The 17,504-nt window shown below is 46.7% G+C and overlaps 1 protein-coding gene across 1 annotated transcript; it reads left to right on the top strand.

The window, feature by feature from the left end:
- The first annotated feature begins 7,245 nt into the window (after nt 1-7,245).
- LOC143362118 (uncharacterized) lies at nt 7,246-13,169 on the top strand. The gene is made up of 4 exons (XM_076802000.1): nt 7,246-8,373; nt 8,465-8,709; nt 8,760-12,498; nt 12,984-13,169. Exons 1-4 carry the CDS (start codon nt 7,246-7,248, stop codon nt 13,167-13,169), a joined length of 5,298 nt encoding a protein of 1,765 aa, XP_076658115.1.
- Nucleotides 13,170-17,504: the final 4,335 nt, after the last annotated feature.

Here is a 17,504-nt window from a genome sequence, read left to right as displayed (position 1 = left end):
GTCTCCTACCGTGTGACGCAGGTGATGAGCGGGCACGGGTGCTTCGGCGACTACCTGTGTCGCATCGGGAGGGAGACCGAGGCGGCGTGTCACCACTGCGGCGAGCCGCGGGACACGGCGCAACACACTCTGGAGGAGTGTCCGGCATGGGGGGGAGAGCGCCGTGCCCTGCGGCGCGCGGTGGGCCACGACCTCTCGCTCCCGGCTGTCGTCGCTGCGGCAGCCGGTGGCGAGGAGGCGTGGAGGGGGTTCGCTTCCTTCTGCGAGCGGGTTGTGCTGCGGAAGGAGGCTGCGGAACGGGATCGGGAGCGTAATCACGATCCAGGCCGAAGGGGGGGGGCGGCGCAGGGTACGCCCCGGGGGCGTACCCCCGTTGCGACGCCTCTGACGCGAGCGGGGACGCCCTTGATGATCTCGAGGCGGGGGATCGGATATCCCCTTACACTCGGTCACCAACGGCGTCCCCGGAGGCCGCCGGGCATCTCGGGCGGGGGCTCGGATGCTCATCGGGCGGCCTAACAGGGGGGGAAGGCGCCACGTCGTCCGTTGCGTGGTGCCTTCGGATAGAGTAGGTACGGGAGGGGGCCGCGTCCCCCCCCTGGGTGGTATGCTAAGGCGGGGGCACACCGGATTGACATGCGCGCGCAGAGCACGGGTGCCCCCAGGAGTCTAGGGACGGACGGGGAGGAGTTAGTGGGTATACTCGGCGTTGCACCAACCAGCCGAGGAGTCCCACATAACCCGGACCACCCTCCCCCGGGGGGGTTCGGGTATTCGTAACGAGATTACCTCCTCGAAAAAAAAAAAAAAAAAAAAAAAAAAAAGGATAGGATAGAGAATAGGATAGGATAGAGGATAGGACAGGGGATTGGATAGGATAGAGGATAGCAGACGATGGAGGATAGGTTAGGATAGAGGATTGGATAGGATAGAGGATAGGAGACGATGGAGGATAGGATAGGATAGAGGATAGGATAGGATAGAGGATAGGACATAGGATTGGATAGGATAGACGATAGGATAGGATAGAGGATAGAATAGGATAGAGGATAGGATAGAAGATGGGATAGGATAGAGGATAGGATAGGATAGGGGATAGGGGATAGGATAGGATAGAGGATAGGATAGGATAGAGGATAGGATAGGATAGATAATAGGATAGAGGATAGGATAGAGAATAGGATAGAGGATAGGATAGAGAATAGGATAGAGGATAGGATAGAGTATAGGATAGGATAGAGGATAGGATAGGATAGAGGATAGGATAGAGGATAGGATAGAGGATAGGATAGAGGATAGGATAGAGGATAGGATAGGATATATGATAGGATAGGATAGAGGATAGGATAGGATAGAGGATAGGATAGGATAGAGGATAGGATAGGATAGAGGATAGGATATAGGATTGGATAGGGTTGAGGATCGGATAGGATAGAGGATTGGATATTATAGAGGATAGGATAGGATAGAGGATAGGATAGGCGATAGGATAGGATAGAGAATAGGATAGGATAGAGGATTGGACAGGGGATTGGATAGGATAGAGGATAGGAGACGATGGAGGATAGAATAGGATAGAGGATTGGATAGGATAGAGGATAGGAGAGGATAGAGGATAGGATAGGATAGAGGATAGGATAGGATAGAGGATAGGATAGGATAGGATAGAGGATAGGATAGGATAGACAATAGGATAGGATAGAGGATAGCATAGGATAGAGGATAGGATAGGATAGAGGATAGGATAGGATAGAGGATGGGATATAGGATTGGATAGGGTTGAGGATCGGATAGGATAGAGGATTGGATATTATAGAGGATAGGATAGGATAGAGGATAGGATAGGCGATAGGATACGATAGAGAATAGGATAGGATAGAGGATTGGACAGGGGATTGGATAGGATAGAGGATAGGAGACGATGGAGGATAGGATAGGATAGAGGATAGGATAGGATAGAGGACAGGATAGGATAGAGGATAGGATAGGATAGAGGATTGGATAGGATAGAGGATAGGATAAGATAGAGGATAGGATAGGATAGAGGATAGGAAAGGATAGAGGATAGGATAGGATAGTGGATAGGACAGGATAGAGCAGACGATAGAGGATATGATAGAGAATAGGATAGGATAGAGGATCGGATAGGATAGGATAGAGGATCGGATATGATAGGATAGAGGACCGGATAGGATAGGATAGAGGATAGGATAGGATAGAGGATTGGATAGGATAGACGATAGGATAGGATAGAGGATAGGAAAGGATTGCGGATAGGATAGGATAGAGGATAGGATAGGATAGAGGATAGGATAGGATAGAGGATAGGATAGGATAGACGATAGGATAGGATAGAGGATAGGATAGGATAGAGGATAGGATAGGATAGAGGATAGGATAGGATAGAGGATAGGATAGGATAGGATAGAGGATAGGATAGGATAGACGATAGGATAGGATAGAGGATAGGAAAGGATTGCGGATAGGATAGGATAGAGGATAGGATAGGATAGAGGATAGGATAGGATAGGGGATAGGATAGGATAGAGGATAGGATAGGATAGAGGATAGGATAGGCGATAGGATAGGATAGAGAATAGAATAGGATAGAGGATTGGATAGGGGATTGGATAGGATAGAGGATAGGAGACGATGGAGGATAGGATAGGATAGAGGATAGAGGATAGGATAGGATAGAGGATAGGATAGGATAGAGGATAGGATAGGATAGAGGATAGGATAGGATTGAGGATAGGATATGATAGAGGATAGGATAGGATAGAGGATAGGATAGGATAGAGGATAGGACTTAGGATTGTATAGGATAGACGATAGGATAGAGGATAGGATAGGATAGAGGATAGGATATGATAGAGGATAGGATACGACAGAGGATAGGATAGGATAGAGGATAGGATATAGGATTGGATAGGGTAGAGGATCGGATAGGATAGAGGATTGGATAGGATAGAGGATAGGACATACGATTGGATAGGATAGACGATAGTATAGGATAGAGGATAGAATAGGATAGAGGATAGGATAGAAGATGGGATAGGATAGAGGATAGGATGGGATAGGGGATAGGATAGGATAGAGGATAGGATAGGATAGAGGATAGGATAGGATAGATAATAGGATAGAGGATAGGATAGGATAGATAATAGGATAGAGGATAGGATAGAGGATAGGATAGAGGATAGGATAGAGGATCGGATAGCATAGGATAGAGGATCGGATAGGATAGGATTGAGGATAGGATAGGATAGAGGATAGGATAGGAGACTGGATAGGATAGAGGATAGGATAGGATAGAGGATAGGATAGGATTGAGGATAGGATAGGATAGAGGATAGGATAGGATAGAGGATAGGATATAGGATTGGATGGGGTAGAGGATCGGATAGGATAGAGGATTGGATAGGATAGAGGATAGGATAGGATAGAGGATAGGACATAGGATTGGATAGGATAGACGTTTGGATAGGATAGAGGATAGGATAGAGGATAGGATAGGATAGGGGATAGGATAGGATAGAGGATAGGAAAGGATAGAGGATAGGATAGGATAGTGGATAGGACAGGATAGAGCAGACGATAGAGGATAGGATAGAATAGAGGATATGATAGAGAATAGGATAGGATAGAGGATCGGATAGGATAGGATAGAGGATCGGATAGGATAGGATAGAGGGTAGGATAGGATAGAGGATTGGATAGGATAGACCATAGGATAGGATAGAGGATAGGATAGAGGATAGGATAGAGGATAGGATAGGATTGAGGATAGGATAGGATAGATGATAGGATAGATGATAGGATAGCATAGAGGATAGGATAGAGGATTGGATAGGATAGATAATGGGATAGAGGATGGGATAGAGGATAGAATAGAGGATAGGATAGAGGATTGGATAGTATAAAGGATAGGAGAGGATAGAGGATAGGATAGGATTGAGGATAGGATAGGATAGCGGATAGGATAGGATAGAGGATAGGATAGGATAGAGGATACGATAGGATAGAGGATAGTATAGGATAGAGGATAGGATAGAGGATAGGATAGAAGATAGGATAGGAGATAGGATAGGATAGAGAATAGGATAGGATAGAGGATAGGACAGGGGATTGGATAGGATAGAGGATAGGAGACGATGGAGGATAGGATAGGATAGAGGATAGGATAGGATAGAGGATAGGATAGGATAGAGGATAGGATAGGATAGAGGATAGGATAGGTTAGAGGATAGGATAGGATAGGGGATAGGATAGGATAGAGGATAGGATAGGATAGAGGATAGGATAGGATAGATAATAGGATAGAGGATAGGATAGAGGATAGGATAGAAGATAGGATAGGAGATAGGATAGGATAGAGAATAGGATAGGATAGAGGATAGGACAGGGGATTGGATAGGATAGAGGATAGGAGACGATGGAGGATAGGATAGGATAGAAGATAGGATAGGATAGAGGATAGGATAGGATAGAGGATAGGATAGGATAGAGGATAGGATAGGATAGGATAGAGGATAGGATAGGATAGACGATAGGATATAGGATTGGATAGGGTAGAGGATCGGATAGGATAGAGGATTGGATATTATAGAGGATAGGATAGGATAGAGGATAGGATAGGCGATAGGATAGGATAGAGAATAGGATAGGATAGAGGATTGGATAGGGGATTGGATAGGATAGAGGATAGGAGACGATGGAGGATAGGATAGGATAGAGTATAGGATAGGATAGAGGATAGGATAGGCTGGAGGATAGGATAGGATTGAGGATAGGATATGATAGAGGATAGGATAGGATAGAGGATAGGATAGGATAGAGGATAGGACTTACGATTGTATAGGATAGACGATAGGATAGGATAGAGGATAGAATAGGATAGAGGATAGGATAGAGGATAGGATTGAGGATAGGATAGGATAGAGGATAGGATATGATAGAGGATAGGATAGGATAGAGGATAGGATAGGATAGAGGATAGGATATAGGATTGGATAGGGTAGAGGATCGGATAGAAGATGGGATAGGATAGAGGATAGGATGGGATAGGGGATAGGATAGGATAGAGGATAGGATAGGATAGAGGATAGGATAGGATAGATAATAGGATAGAGGATAGGATAGAGGATAGGATAGAGGATAGGATAGAGGATATGATAGAGAATAGGATAGGATAGAGGATCGGATAGGATAGGATAGAGGATCGGATAGGATAGGATAGAGGATAGGATAGGATAGAGGATAGGATAGGAGACTGGATAGGATAGAGGATAGGATAGGATAGAGGATAGGATAGGATTGAGGATAGGATAGGATAGAGGATAGGATAGGATAGAGGATAGGATATAGGATTGGATAGGATAGACGATTGGATAGGATAGAGGATAGAATAGGATAGAGGATTGGATATCATAGAGGATAGGATAGGATAGAGGATAGGATAGGCGATAGGATAGGATAGAGAATAGGATAGGATAGAGGATTGGATAGGGGATTGGATAGGATAGAGGATAGGATAGGATACAGGATAGGATAGGATTGAGGATAGGATATGATAGAGGATAGGATAGGATAGAGGATAGGATAGGATAGAGGATAGGACTTAGGATTGTATAGGATAGACGATAGGATAGGATAGAGGATAGAATAGGATAGAGGGTAGGATAGAGGATAGGATAGGATAGAGGATAGGATATGATAGAGGATAGGATAGGATAGAGGATAGGATATAGGATTGGATAGGGTAGAGGATCGGATAGGATAGAGGATTGGATAGGATAGAGGATAGGACATACGATTGGACAGGATAGACGGTAGTATAGGATAGAGGATAGAATAGGATAGAGGATAGGATAGAAGATGGGATAGGATAGAGGATAGGATGGGATAGGGGATAGGATAGGATAGAGGATAGAATAGGATAGAGGATAGGATAGAGGATAGGATAGAGGATAGGATAGAGGATATGATAGAGAATAGGATAGGATAGAGGATCGGATAGGATAGGATAGAGGATAGGATAGGATAGAGGATAGGATAGGAGACTGGATAGGATAGAGGATAGGATAGGATAGAGGATAGGATAGGATTGTGGATAGGATAGGATAGAGGATAGGATAGGATAGCGGATAGGATATAGGATTGGATAGGGTAGAGGATCGGATAGGATAGAGGATTGGATAGGATAGAGGATAGGATAGGATAGAGGATAGGACATAGGATTGGATAGGATAGACGATTGGATAGGATAGAGGATAGAATAGGATAGAGGATAGGATAGAGGATAGGATAGGATAGAGGATAGGATAGGATAGGGGATAGGATAGGATAGAGGATAGGAAAGGATAGAGGATAGGATAGAGGATAGGATAGAGGATAGGAGAGGATTGAGGATAGGATAGGATTGAGGATAGGTGTTGCGGACGAAATGCCGTTTATGTTTATTGTTGCGGACGAAATGCCATTTATGTTTATAGAGTGTTACGGATCCGCCGTTTGTTACTACATGTGTTCGAAAGTGGTGTGAAACATTATGCGTATTCTGTTGTATTCTGGCGTGTTCGGCTGTTTTGGTGTATTCTGGTATATTCATTTGTATTGGCGTTAGTTATAAGAAATGCGTTGTATGGCTTATATGAATGATGATTGTAAAAGTGTGTGTGTGAAGAGAGAGAGACAGAGCGAAACCGTTGTGTTCACCGGTCTCCTGAAAAGGGGAATCTCGCCGGCATCGCGTCATGTGTTCGACACCTCGAAAGGTCGGAAAGAACAAAAGGCCGCGTGGTAAGATCGCTGACACCAGCGATCTAGGCCCGTTTATGACCCAAGGAGAAGGATGTGATCACCCTTCTGCGAATTGGGGCAACGTGCACGGTCAGACCCGAAGGGTCGACCGGGGCCGGTAGGCCTGCGAGCCGGCGGGGAGCGGTACGCGCCGAAAGTGAACATAGCGGCGAACCGAGAGGAATTTCGCTCTGTATCGTGTCACCCGTCCTCGGAGCAAGTGCGATTTCCCTACAGCGTTAATATACAAAGTGGAATAAAGTGTTATATGTAGATACGATTAATTGCTGTATCATTTCACCCGTCTTCGGAACAACGTGCGATTTTCCTATCCTGTGTTGAAGAACTAACATTTGGTGCCGAAACCCGGGAATTTGTTCGGGGATAGCAGGATAGAGAATCGATCGCTCGGGTGAAGTGTGTAACAAGTGAAGTGTCGTGACGATGACGGCGAAAAGGAAGAAGAACTATCAAAAGGGGAACAGCGTGGTCCAGCCGCCAACGAAGAGGACTCGGGCGGTGCAAGAGGGCAGAGTGACAGCGGTCGTGGAGCCACCACGGCGCCCACTGCCACCGGAAGTTGCAGAACCGCCTGTTCCAGGACCAAGTGGGATTTTTCGTCAATCCGATCAATCGCCGCAGGGAACGAGAGGTGACGCCATGCCCACCTTCTGTTCGCCGACGGCGCACCCGAGTGACAGCCCTGGGCCATCGAACTTCGAGGACGCCGCAGGGGATGGGACATCCGCGCAGCGTCACAGCACCCCATTGCCAGGTAATTCGGGTATTTCGGCAAGCAGGCGTCCAGCCGTCGATCCGGCGACGCGTTTGGCGGAAGCAATAGAAAACACCCTGCTCGCGGTGAGGGAGTCTTCCGCGAGCGAGGCGAATTCGCGGCTCGTCAACCGACTAACCTCCGCGAAAGCCTTGCCAACCTTTTCGGGCGATCCGTTTAAGTGGCTTCATTTCAAGGAAGCGTACGAGCTGACGTCGGAGCTCGGCGGCTTCAGCGAACGCGAAAATATCGCGCGGTTGTTCGGAGCCTTGACAGGCGAAGCGCGCGAAGCCGTGCGAGTGTTACTAGCGACGACCCGCGACGCTAAGGAAGTGATGCAAACGCTTGAGTTACATTATGGCAACAAGAATTTGATCGCCGAGAAACTCTCCAGCGCAATAAAGGAATTGCCTCACCTAAACTCGGGAAAGGTTAACATGGTGCAGTTCTCTACGAAGCTGAAAAACACGGTCGCGGCCTTCAAATCATTAGGACTTGTCGGTTATCTACACAGTTTTGATCTACTGAAGAGCGTTACGGGCAAATTACCATCGGCCTTGATGTACGCCTTTAATAGATACGCGGCCGAAACGTCCCCGGAAAAGACAAACTTGGAAAAGATGGCCGACTTTATGCACCGAGAGGTAGAAGTGGCGGCAGCGGCGGGGACGTTGAGCTTAGCATCAACCTCGCGGTCGGACCCTAGGATGCCGACGAAAAAACCGCGGCCTTCCGAGGCAGGCACGTCCTACATGATGAGACACGAACCGCGCGCGGGAAAGGATGATAGCGACGCGGTGGGTTGCGCGTTTTGTCGAAGATCGAATCACTTGCCCGAAGCCTGTACACGCTTCCTTCGGGAACCAGTGAACATTCGTTGGCGCCTAGTTAGGAAACGGCGATTATGCTTTAACTGCTTGGGACGTGACCACATGCGAGACGACTGTAGGAAAGGAGGTTGTGCCGTGTGTCGGGCGCGACACCACGCACTTTTGCACGAGAAGAGGTCGGTTACAGCGACAAGTAAAGAAGGTCGAAGGGCGACGAAAGCCGGCAAAGGTGCACCTGAACAAGCAGCTGGCGCCTCATCGCCGACCAATGACGTCAATCAAGGGTGACCCGCATCGCCGCACGTACTCTTAAAAATATTGCCAGTCCGCGTATTTGGCCCGGGGGGTTCTAGGGATACCTATGCACTACTCGATGAGGGCTCTACGGTCACGCTGATTGACAGGAAATTAACACGGCAAGTGGGGGTGAGAGGTCCGAAGGTAAATCTCGCGTTGAAAGGAATAAATGATCGAGATGCTGTGGTCTCGAGCAGCGAGAAAGTTAGTGTGGTTCTACGCGGAACACTAGAGAGCCATCGCATTGAGCACGCGTTAGCGGTACAGGATTTAGATCTTCCCAGTCAATCTCTTCCAGATCATCTTGTAAAACACGTAAGTGATACGGATCACGTGACCTTGAACGCGTATAAAGACGCACAGCCCAAATTACTTTTGGGCCAAGATAATTGGCCTCTAATAGTTACACGTGAGTTACGAAACATAAAGGAGCATGGCCTCGCGCTTTCGAAGTCTCTTCTAGGCTGGGTCTTACACGGGACGATACAGTCGCAGAGAGGTGTCGACCGAAATTCGCTAGAATACTTAGCCGACCGCGTCAACACATTAGACGTAAGGAAACGCGAGAGCCGCCAAGAGCTCGACGAATTAGTCAAGTTTTATTTTCAAATGGACGATTTTGGCGTCCGGGTTGATGCTAAACCTAGAAGCGTTCACGATCATGCCTGGAAGACGTTGAAAGAAACGAGTCGCTACACAGGCGATGCTTGGGAGACCGGCCTGCTTTGGAGATCCGATAATGTTTCAAGTATTGACAGTTTCACGACGGCGCGGAAGAGACTCCTTGCGTTGGAGAAAAGGCTGGACCGCGATCCGGAATACGCCGCGTTGTATTACAAGGAAATGGAGCGGCTCATCAATGACGGATACGCTAAAAAGAGGGTAGATGATACGCGAAACGCGCGCGTTTGGTATCTGCCACATTTTGGGGTACAAAATGCTAGCAAGCCGGGAAGATTGAGGCTGGTGTTCGATGCTGCCGCTAAAACAAAGGGTGTTTCCCTAAACGACATGCTCGAGACTGGGCCGGACCTGTTGCAGCCATTGGCAGGTGTATTGCTACGCTTTCGCCAATACGCGGTGGCGTGCAAGGCAGACATCAAGGACATGTTTTTACGTGTAAAGATGAGGGAGGAAGATCGCGACGCGCAGCGTTTCCTATGGCGCGGTCGTAGTCGCGAAATAGAGCCGGAGGTTTACACGATGACAAGCCTGATATTCGGGGCGAAATCATCACCGTGCAGCGCGATATATATAAAAAATCGTAACGCGGAGGAATACAAGCATTCGGAACCCGCACCCGCCAGAAGCATAAAAAAAAATAGCTACATGGACGACTTCCTAGTAAGCCGAAGTTGTGTGAAAGAAACGCTAGATCTCGTTCGAAACATAACGAAAATTAATGCTCGCGCAAACTTCAAGATGCACAGTTGGGCAAGCAACGCGTCGGCGATAGTCACCGCGATGACTAGGGAGGAGTCCATGAGGGATGGCGATGAAACGCGACTCTGTGACCGACGAGGAGAGAAGGTGTTGGGCCTCTTCTGGGACACGAAGACGGACGAATTGGCATTCAAAGCGGATACGGAAAGGATCCCCGTAGAGGTGACGCGTGGACTCAGGAAACCAACGAAACGCGAATATTTGCGCGTCATCATGTCGATCTTCGATCCTCTCGGCTTCCTCGCCCCCTTTACGGTGAGATCCAAGATATTAATGCAGAAAATTTGGCGTAGCGGAATCGGCTGGGACGACTCATTACGAGACGAAGAAAACGTCAATTGGCTAGCCTGGTTACGAACACTATACCAGGTACGAGGCGATCGCGTTCCGCGCTGCCTAATGCCAACCAACTGCAATCAGACAAAAGTGCAGCTACATGTTTTCTGCGACGCGAGTTTAGAAGCGTATGCTGCGGCCGCGTATTTGAGAACAGAAGTGCAGAACGGTCCGACTAATGTCGTCTTAATTATGGCGAAATCAAGAGTAGCACCCCTCAAGCCGCTCTCCGTTCCTCGGATGGAACTGCAGGCTGCGTTACTGGCGGCAAGATTAGCAAAAACCCTCTCGGAAGAACTTGATTTCAACTTTAATCAGCGTTTCCTATGGTCCGACTCGGCCACAGTTATCAGATGGATAAAAGGAGAACCGCGAATCCGGCAGGTTTTCGTTGCGCACCGACTAGGAGAGATCGACGACATCACGGAGGGCTCGGAATGGCGATGGGTCCCGTCGAAACAGAATCCCGCGGATAGCGCGACGCGTTGGTCCAACGAAGCAACCCGCACGGCTACTCAATGGTATCGTGGGCCCGAATTCCTGCAGAAACTGGAAACCCATTGGCCGGTGGAAAAGCCACTCAACGATACCGAGAAGAAGACGATAGATAACATGGAAATCCGCAAGACCCTCGTGTGCGCTTCGCGTTCATTGCCGTTGGCGAATCTTCCACTAGCGATAAGAGTTTTGGGATGGAGGGGTTTATTGGCCGTAGCTAGACGAGTACAAGCTGCGATAGACCGCTGGCGAAGTAAACCGCGAACGGGAATAAGCATCGAGAGCGTAGCGGCGGCCGAGCGATATTGGTATCGTGTGATCCAGGCCGAGCACTTCGAGAAGGAAATCAACACCATCAAAAATGGGAAAGACTTAAATAGAGACAGTAAAATCGCGGGGTTAAGGCCATACTTAGACGAATGCGGGATATTGAGAGCAAGCGGACGAGCGGTTAACATTCGCGAATCCGAATTTAATAATCACCCAATAATCCTGGACGGCGAGCACCCGGCCACGCGGATGCTCATAAAAGAGTTTCACAGGCGCTTTTATCACGGAAGCAGCAATGCGGTCATGAACGAGCTGCGACAAACCTTTTACATAGTGGGGTTAAGGAAGGCCCTGCGTTCGTTGTCGAAGAGATGCATAGGGTGTCGGTTGCAGCGCGCCAAACCGCACGCTCCCATGATGTCTGCACTACCCGTGGGGCGTGTAGCGTACCGACAAAGACCGTTCAGCCATTGTGGGATTGACTATTTCGGCCCCATGTTGGTGAAAATCGGCCGGAGAAGAGAAAAACGTTGGGGAGTGCTCTTCACTTGCCTCACTATACGAGCTATTCATTTGGAGCTAGCCCACAGCTTGAGCGCGAGCTCCACCATAATGGCTTTGCAACGGTTAGCTGCACGTCGAGGCAACCCCCTTATCATGTACAGCGATAATGGGACGAATTTTAAGGGCGCAAGTCGAGAACTTAAAGAAGCGATTGCCGGGATCAACCAAGAGAAACAGCAAGGATACGCGTTGACGAAGGGCATGAAATGGGTCTTTAATCCACCGGACGCCCCACACGTGGGTGGGGCGTGGGAACGCTTAGTGAGATCCGTGAAAGTCGCGTTACAAGTGGTCTTGCGCGAACAAGCTCCTACAGAAGAAGTGCTATATACGATGTTGACAGAGGTAGAGCACTCTGTGAATTCGCGCCCGTTAACCCAGGTACCTGTAGATGCTCGGGATGACGAAGCACTGACGCCGAACCACTTTTTAATAGGCTCCTCGTCAGGAAACATAAAATTGGGGAGATACGATGCTCAATCCAAGTGTTTGCGAAAGCAATGGAGGACGGCGCAAAGCTTTGCCGACGCCTTTTGGAAGCGTTGGCTACGGGAGTACCTCCCGTCGATAATAGCACGGCCAAAATGGTCAGAAAGGGCGGATCCGCTAAAGCGGGGTGACCTCGTGCTCATTGTCGATTTGCAAGCGCCACGAAATAATTGGAAAAGAGGGACGATCATCGAGGTATACCCTGGGTCAGATGGGGAAGTGAGGATAGCGAAAGTGCGTACTTCGTTGGGTGACTTCACGCGTCCGGCGCGAAAACTTGTCCGACTATTACAAAATTAGGAAGTATAAACTCTGCGATTTATACGAAGGGGGGAATGTTGCGGACGAAATGCCGTTTGTGTTTATTGTTGCGGACGAAATGCCATTTATGTTTATAGAGTGTTACGGATCCGCCGTTTGTTACTACATGTGTTCGAAAGTGGTGTGAAACATTATGCGTATTCTGTTGTATTCTGGCGTGTTCGGCTGTTTTGGTGTATTCTGGTATATTCATTTGTATTGGCGTTAGTTATAAGAAATGCGTTGTATGGCTTATATGAATGATAATTGTAAAAGTGTGTGTGTGAAGAGAGAGAGACAGAGCGAAACCGTTGTGTTCACCGGTCTCCTGAAAAGGGGAATCTCGCCGGCATCGCGTCATGTGTTCGACACCTCGAAAGGTCGGAAAGAACAAAAGGCCGCGTGGTAAGATCGCTGACACCAGCGATCTAGGCCCGTTTATGACCCAAGGAGAAGGATGTGATCACCCTTCTGCGAATTGGGGCAACGTGCACGGTCAGACCCGAAGGGTCGACCGGGGCCGGGAGGCCTGCGAGCCGGCGGGGAGCGGTACGCGCCGAAAGTGAACATAGCGGCGAACCGAGAGGAATTTCGCTCTGTATCGTGTCACCCGTCCTCGGAGCAAGTGCGATTTCCCTACAGCGTTAATATACAAAGTGGAATAAAGTGTTATATGTAGATACGATTAATTGCTGTATCATTTCACCCGTCTTCGGAACAACGTGCGATTTTCCTATCCTGTGTTGAAGAACTAACAATAGGATATGATAGAGGATAGGATAGGATAGAGGATAGGATAGGATAGAGGATAGGACTTAGGATTGTATAGGATAGACGATAGGATAGGATAGAGGATAGAATAGGATAGAGGATAGGATAGAGGATAGGATAGGATAGAGGATAGGATATGATAGAGGATAGGATAGGATAGAGGATAGGATAGGATAGAGGATAGGATATAGGATTGGATAGGGTAGAGGATAGGATAGGATAGAGGATTGGATAGGATAGAGGATAGGACATACGATTGGACAGGATAGACGATAGTATAGGATAGAGGATAGAATAGGATAGAGGATAGGATAGAAGATGGGATAGGATAGAGGATAGGATGGGATAGGGGATAGGATAGGATAGAGGATAGGATAGAGGATAGGACATAGGATTGGATAGGATAGACGATTGGATAGGATAGAGGATAGAATAGGATAGAGGATTGGATATTATAGAGGATAGGATAGGATAGAGGATAGGATAGGCGATAGGATAGGATAGAGAATAGGATAGGATAGAGGATTGGATAGGGGATTGGATAGGATAGAGGATAGGAGACGTTGGAGGATAGGATAGGATAGAGGATAGGATAGGATAGAGGATAGGATAGGATACAGGATAGGATAGGATTGAGGATAGGATATGATAGAGGATAGGATAGGATAGAGGATAGGATAGGATAGAGGATAGGACTTAGGATTGTATAGGATAGACGATAGGATAGGATAGAGGATAGAATAGGATAGAGGATAGGATAGAGGATAGGATAGGATAGAGGATAGGATAGGATAGAGGATAGGATAGGATAGAGGATAGGATAGGATAGAGGATAGGATATAGGATTGGATAGGGTAGAGGATCGGATAGGATAGAGGATTGGATAGGATAGAGGATAGGACATACGATTGGACAGGATAGACGATAGTATAGGATAGAGGATAGAATAGGATAGAGGATAGGATAGAAGATGGGATAGGATAGAGGATAGGATGGGATAGGGGATAGGATATTATAGAGGATAGGATAGGATAGAGGATAGGATAGGCGATAGGATAGGATAGAGGATTGGACAGGGGATTGGATAGGATAGAGGATAGGAGACGATGGAGGATAGAATAGGATAGAGGATAGGATAGGATAGAGGATAGGATAGGATAGAGGATAGGATAGGATAGAGGATAGGATAGGATAGGATAGAGGATAGGATAGGATAGACGATAGGATAGGATAGAGGATAGCATAGGATAGAGGATAGGATAGGATAGAGGATAGGATAGGATAGAGGATGGGATATAGGATTGGATAGGGTTGAGGATCGGATAGGATAGAGGATTGGATATTATAGAGGATAGGATAGGATAGAGGATAGGATAGGCGATAGGATAGGATAGAGAATAGGATAGGATAGAGGATTGGACAGGGGATTGGATAGGATAGAGGATAGGAGACGATGGAGGATAGAATAGGATAGAGGATAGGATAGGATAGAGGATAGGATAATATAGAGGATAGGATAGGATAGAGGATAGGATAGGATAGAGGATAGGATAGGATAGAGGATAGGATAGGATAGAGGATAGGATAGGATAGAGGATAGGATATAGGATTGGATAGGGTAGAGGATCGGATAGGATAGAGGATTGGATAGGATAGAGGATAGGATAGGATAGATGATAGGATAGGATAGAGGATAGGACATAGGATTCGATAGGATAGACGATAGGATAGGATAGAGGATAGAATAGGATAGAGGATGGGATAGAAGATGGGATAGGATAGAGGATAGGATAGGATAGGGGATAGGATAGGATAGAGGATAGGATAGGATAGAGGATAGGATAGGATAGAGGATAGGATAGGATAGAAGATAGGATAGGGTAGAGTATAGGATAGGATAGAGGATTGGATAGGATAGAGGATAGGATAAGATAGAGGATAGGATAGGATAGAGGATAGGAAAGGATAGAGGATAGGATAGGATAGTGGATAGGACAGGATAGAGCAGACGATAGAGGATAGGATAGGATAGAGGATATGATAGAGAATAAGATAGGATAGAGGATCGGATAGGATAGGATAGAGGATTGGATAGGATAGAGGATAGGATAGGATAGAGGATTGGATAGGATAGACGATAGGATAAGATAGAGGATAGGATAGAGTATAGGATAGGATAGAGGATAGGATAGGATTGAGGATAGGATAGGATAGCGGATAGGATAGGATAGAGTATAGAATAGGAAAGAGGACAGGTTCGGATGGAGGATAGGATAGGAAAGAGGATAGGATAGGATATAGGATAGGATAGGATAGAGGATAGGATAGGATAGAGGATAGTATAGGATAGGATAGAGGATACGAGTGGATAGAGAGTAGGATACGATAGAGGATAGGATAGGGGATTGGATAGGATAGAGGATCGGATAGGATAGAGGATAGGATAGGATAGAGGATAGGAGACGATGGAGGATAGGATAGGATAGAGGATAGGATAGGATACAGGATAGGATAGGATAGAGGATAGGATAGGATAGAGGATAGGATAGGATAGAGGATAGGATAGGATAGAAGATAGGATAGGGTAGAGTATAGGATAGGATAGAGGATTGGATAGGATAGAGGATAGGATAAGATAGAGGATAGGATAGGATAGAGGATAGGAAAGGATAGAGGATAGGATAGGATAGTGGATAGGACAGGATAGAGCAGACGATAGAGGATAGGATAGGATAGAGGATATGATAGAGAATAGGATAGGATAGAGGATCCGATAGGATAGGATAGAGGATAGGATAGGATAGAGGATAGGATAGGATAGAGGATAGGATAGGATAGAGGATTGGATAGGATAGACGATAGGATAAGATAGAGGATAGGATAGAGTATAGGATAGGATAGAGGATAGGATAGGATTAAGGATAGGATAGGATAGCGGATAGGATAGGATAGAGTATAGAATAGGAAAGAGGATAGGTTCGGATGGAGGATAGGATAGGAAAGAGGATAGGATAGGATATAGGATAGGATAGGATAGAGGATAGGATAGGATAGAGGATAGTATAGGGTAGATGATAGGATAGGATAGGATAGAGGATACGAGTGGATAGAGAGTAGGATACGATAGAGGATAGGATAGGGGATTGGATAGGATAGAGGATCGGATAGGATAGAGGATAGGATAGGATAGAGGATAGGATAGGATAGAGGATAGGATAGGCTAGAGGATAGGATAGGATAGACGATAGGATAGGATAGAGGATAGGATAGGATAGACGATAGGATAGGATAGAGGATAGCATAGGATAGAGGATAGGATAGGATAGAGGATAGGATAGGATAGAGGATGGGATATAGGATTGGATAGGGTTGAGGATCGGATAGGATAGAGGATTGGATAGGATAGAGGATAGGACATACGATTGGACAGGATAGACGATAGTATAGGATAGAGGATAGAATAGGATAGAGGATAGGATAGAAGATGGGATAGGATAGAGGATAGGATGGGATAGGGGATAGGATATTATAGAGGATAGGATAGGATAGAGGATAGGATAGGCGATAGGATAGGATAGAGAATAGGATAGGATAGAGGATTGGACAGGGGATTGGATAGGATAGAGGATAGGAGACGATGGAGGATAGAATAGGATAGAGGATAGGATAGGATAGAGGATAGGATAGGATAGAGGATAGGATAGGATAGAGGATAGGATAGGATAGGATAGAGGATAGGATAGGATAGACGACAGGATAGGATAGAGGATAGCATAGGATAGAGGATAGGATAGGATAGAGGATAGGATAGGATAGAGGATGGGATATAGGATTGGATAGGGTTGAGGATCGGATAGGATAGAGGATTGGATATTATAGAGGATAGGATAGGATAGAGGATAGGATAGGCGATAGGATAGGATAGAGAATAGGATAGGATAGAGGATTGGACAGGGGATTGGATAGGATAGAGGATAGGAGACGATGGAGGATAGAATAGGATAGAGGATAGGATAGGATAGAGGATAGGATAATATAGAGGATAGGATAGGATAGAGGATAGGATAGGATAGAGGATAGGATAGGATAGAGGATAGGATAGGATAGAGGATAGGATAGGATAGAGGATA

Source organism: Halictus rubicundus, chromosome 2 (genome assembly GCF_050948215.1).
Source record: "Halictus rubicundus isolate RS-2024b chromosome 2, iyHalRubi1_principal, whole genome shotgun sequence".
NCBI classification, from domain to species: domain Eukaryota; kingdom Metazoa; phylum Arthropoda; class Insecta; order Hymenoptera; family Halictidae; genus Halictus; species Halictus rubicundus.
Note: the sequence above shows the minus strand (reverse complement) of the source record. Positions and strands in the feature narration are given on the sequence as shown.

What these genes read in the sequence shown, in the direction of transcription:
- LOC143362118 (XM_076802000.1), top strand. Translation starts at nt 7,246, where the DNA reads ATGACGGCGAAAAGGAAGAAGAACTATCAAAAGGGGAACAGCGTGGTC. An exon ending in GAAAGGATGATAGCGACGCG is followed by an intron (nt 8,374 to 8,464) that starts GTGGGTTGCGCG and finishes GTTGGCGCCTAG; the next exon opens with TTAGGAAACGGCGATTATGC. An exon ending in GGTGACCCGCATCGCCGCAC is followed by an intron (nt 8,710 to 8,759) that starts GTACTCTTAAAA and finishes GGGGGGTTCTAG; the next exon opens with GGATACCTATGCACTACTCG.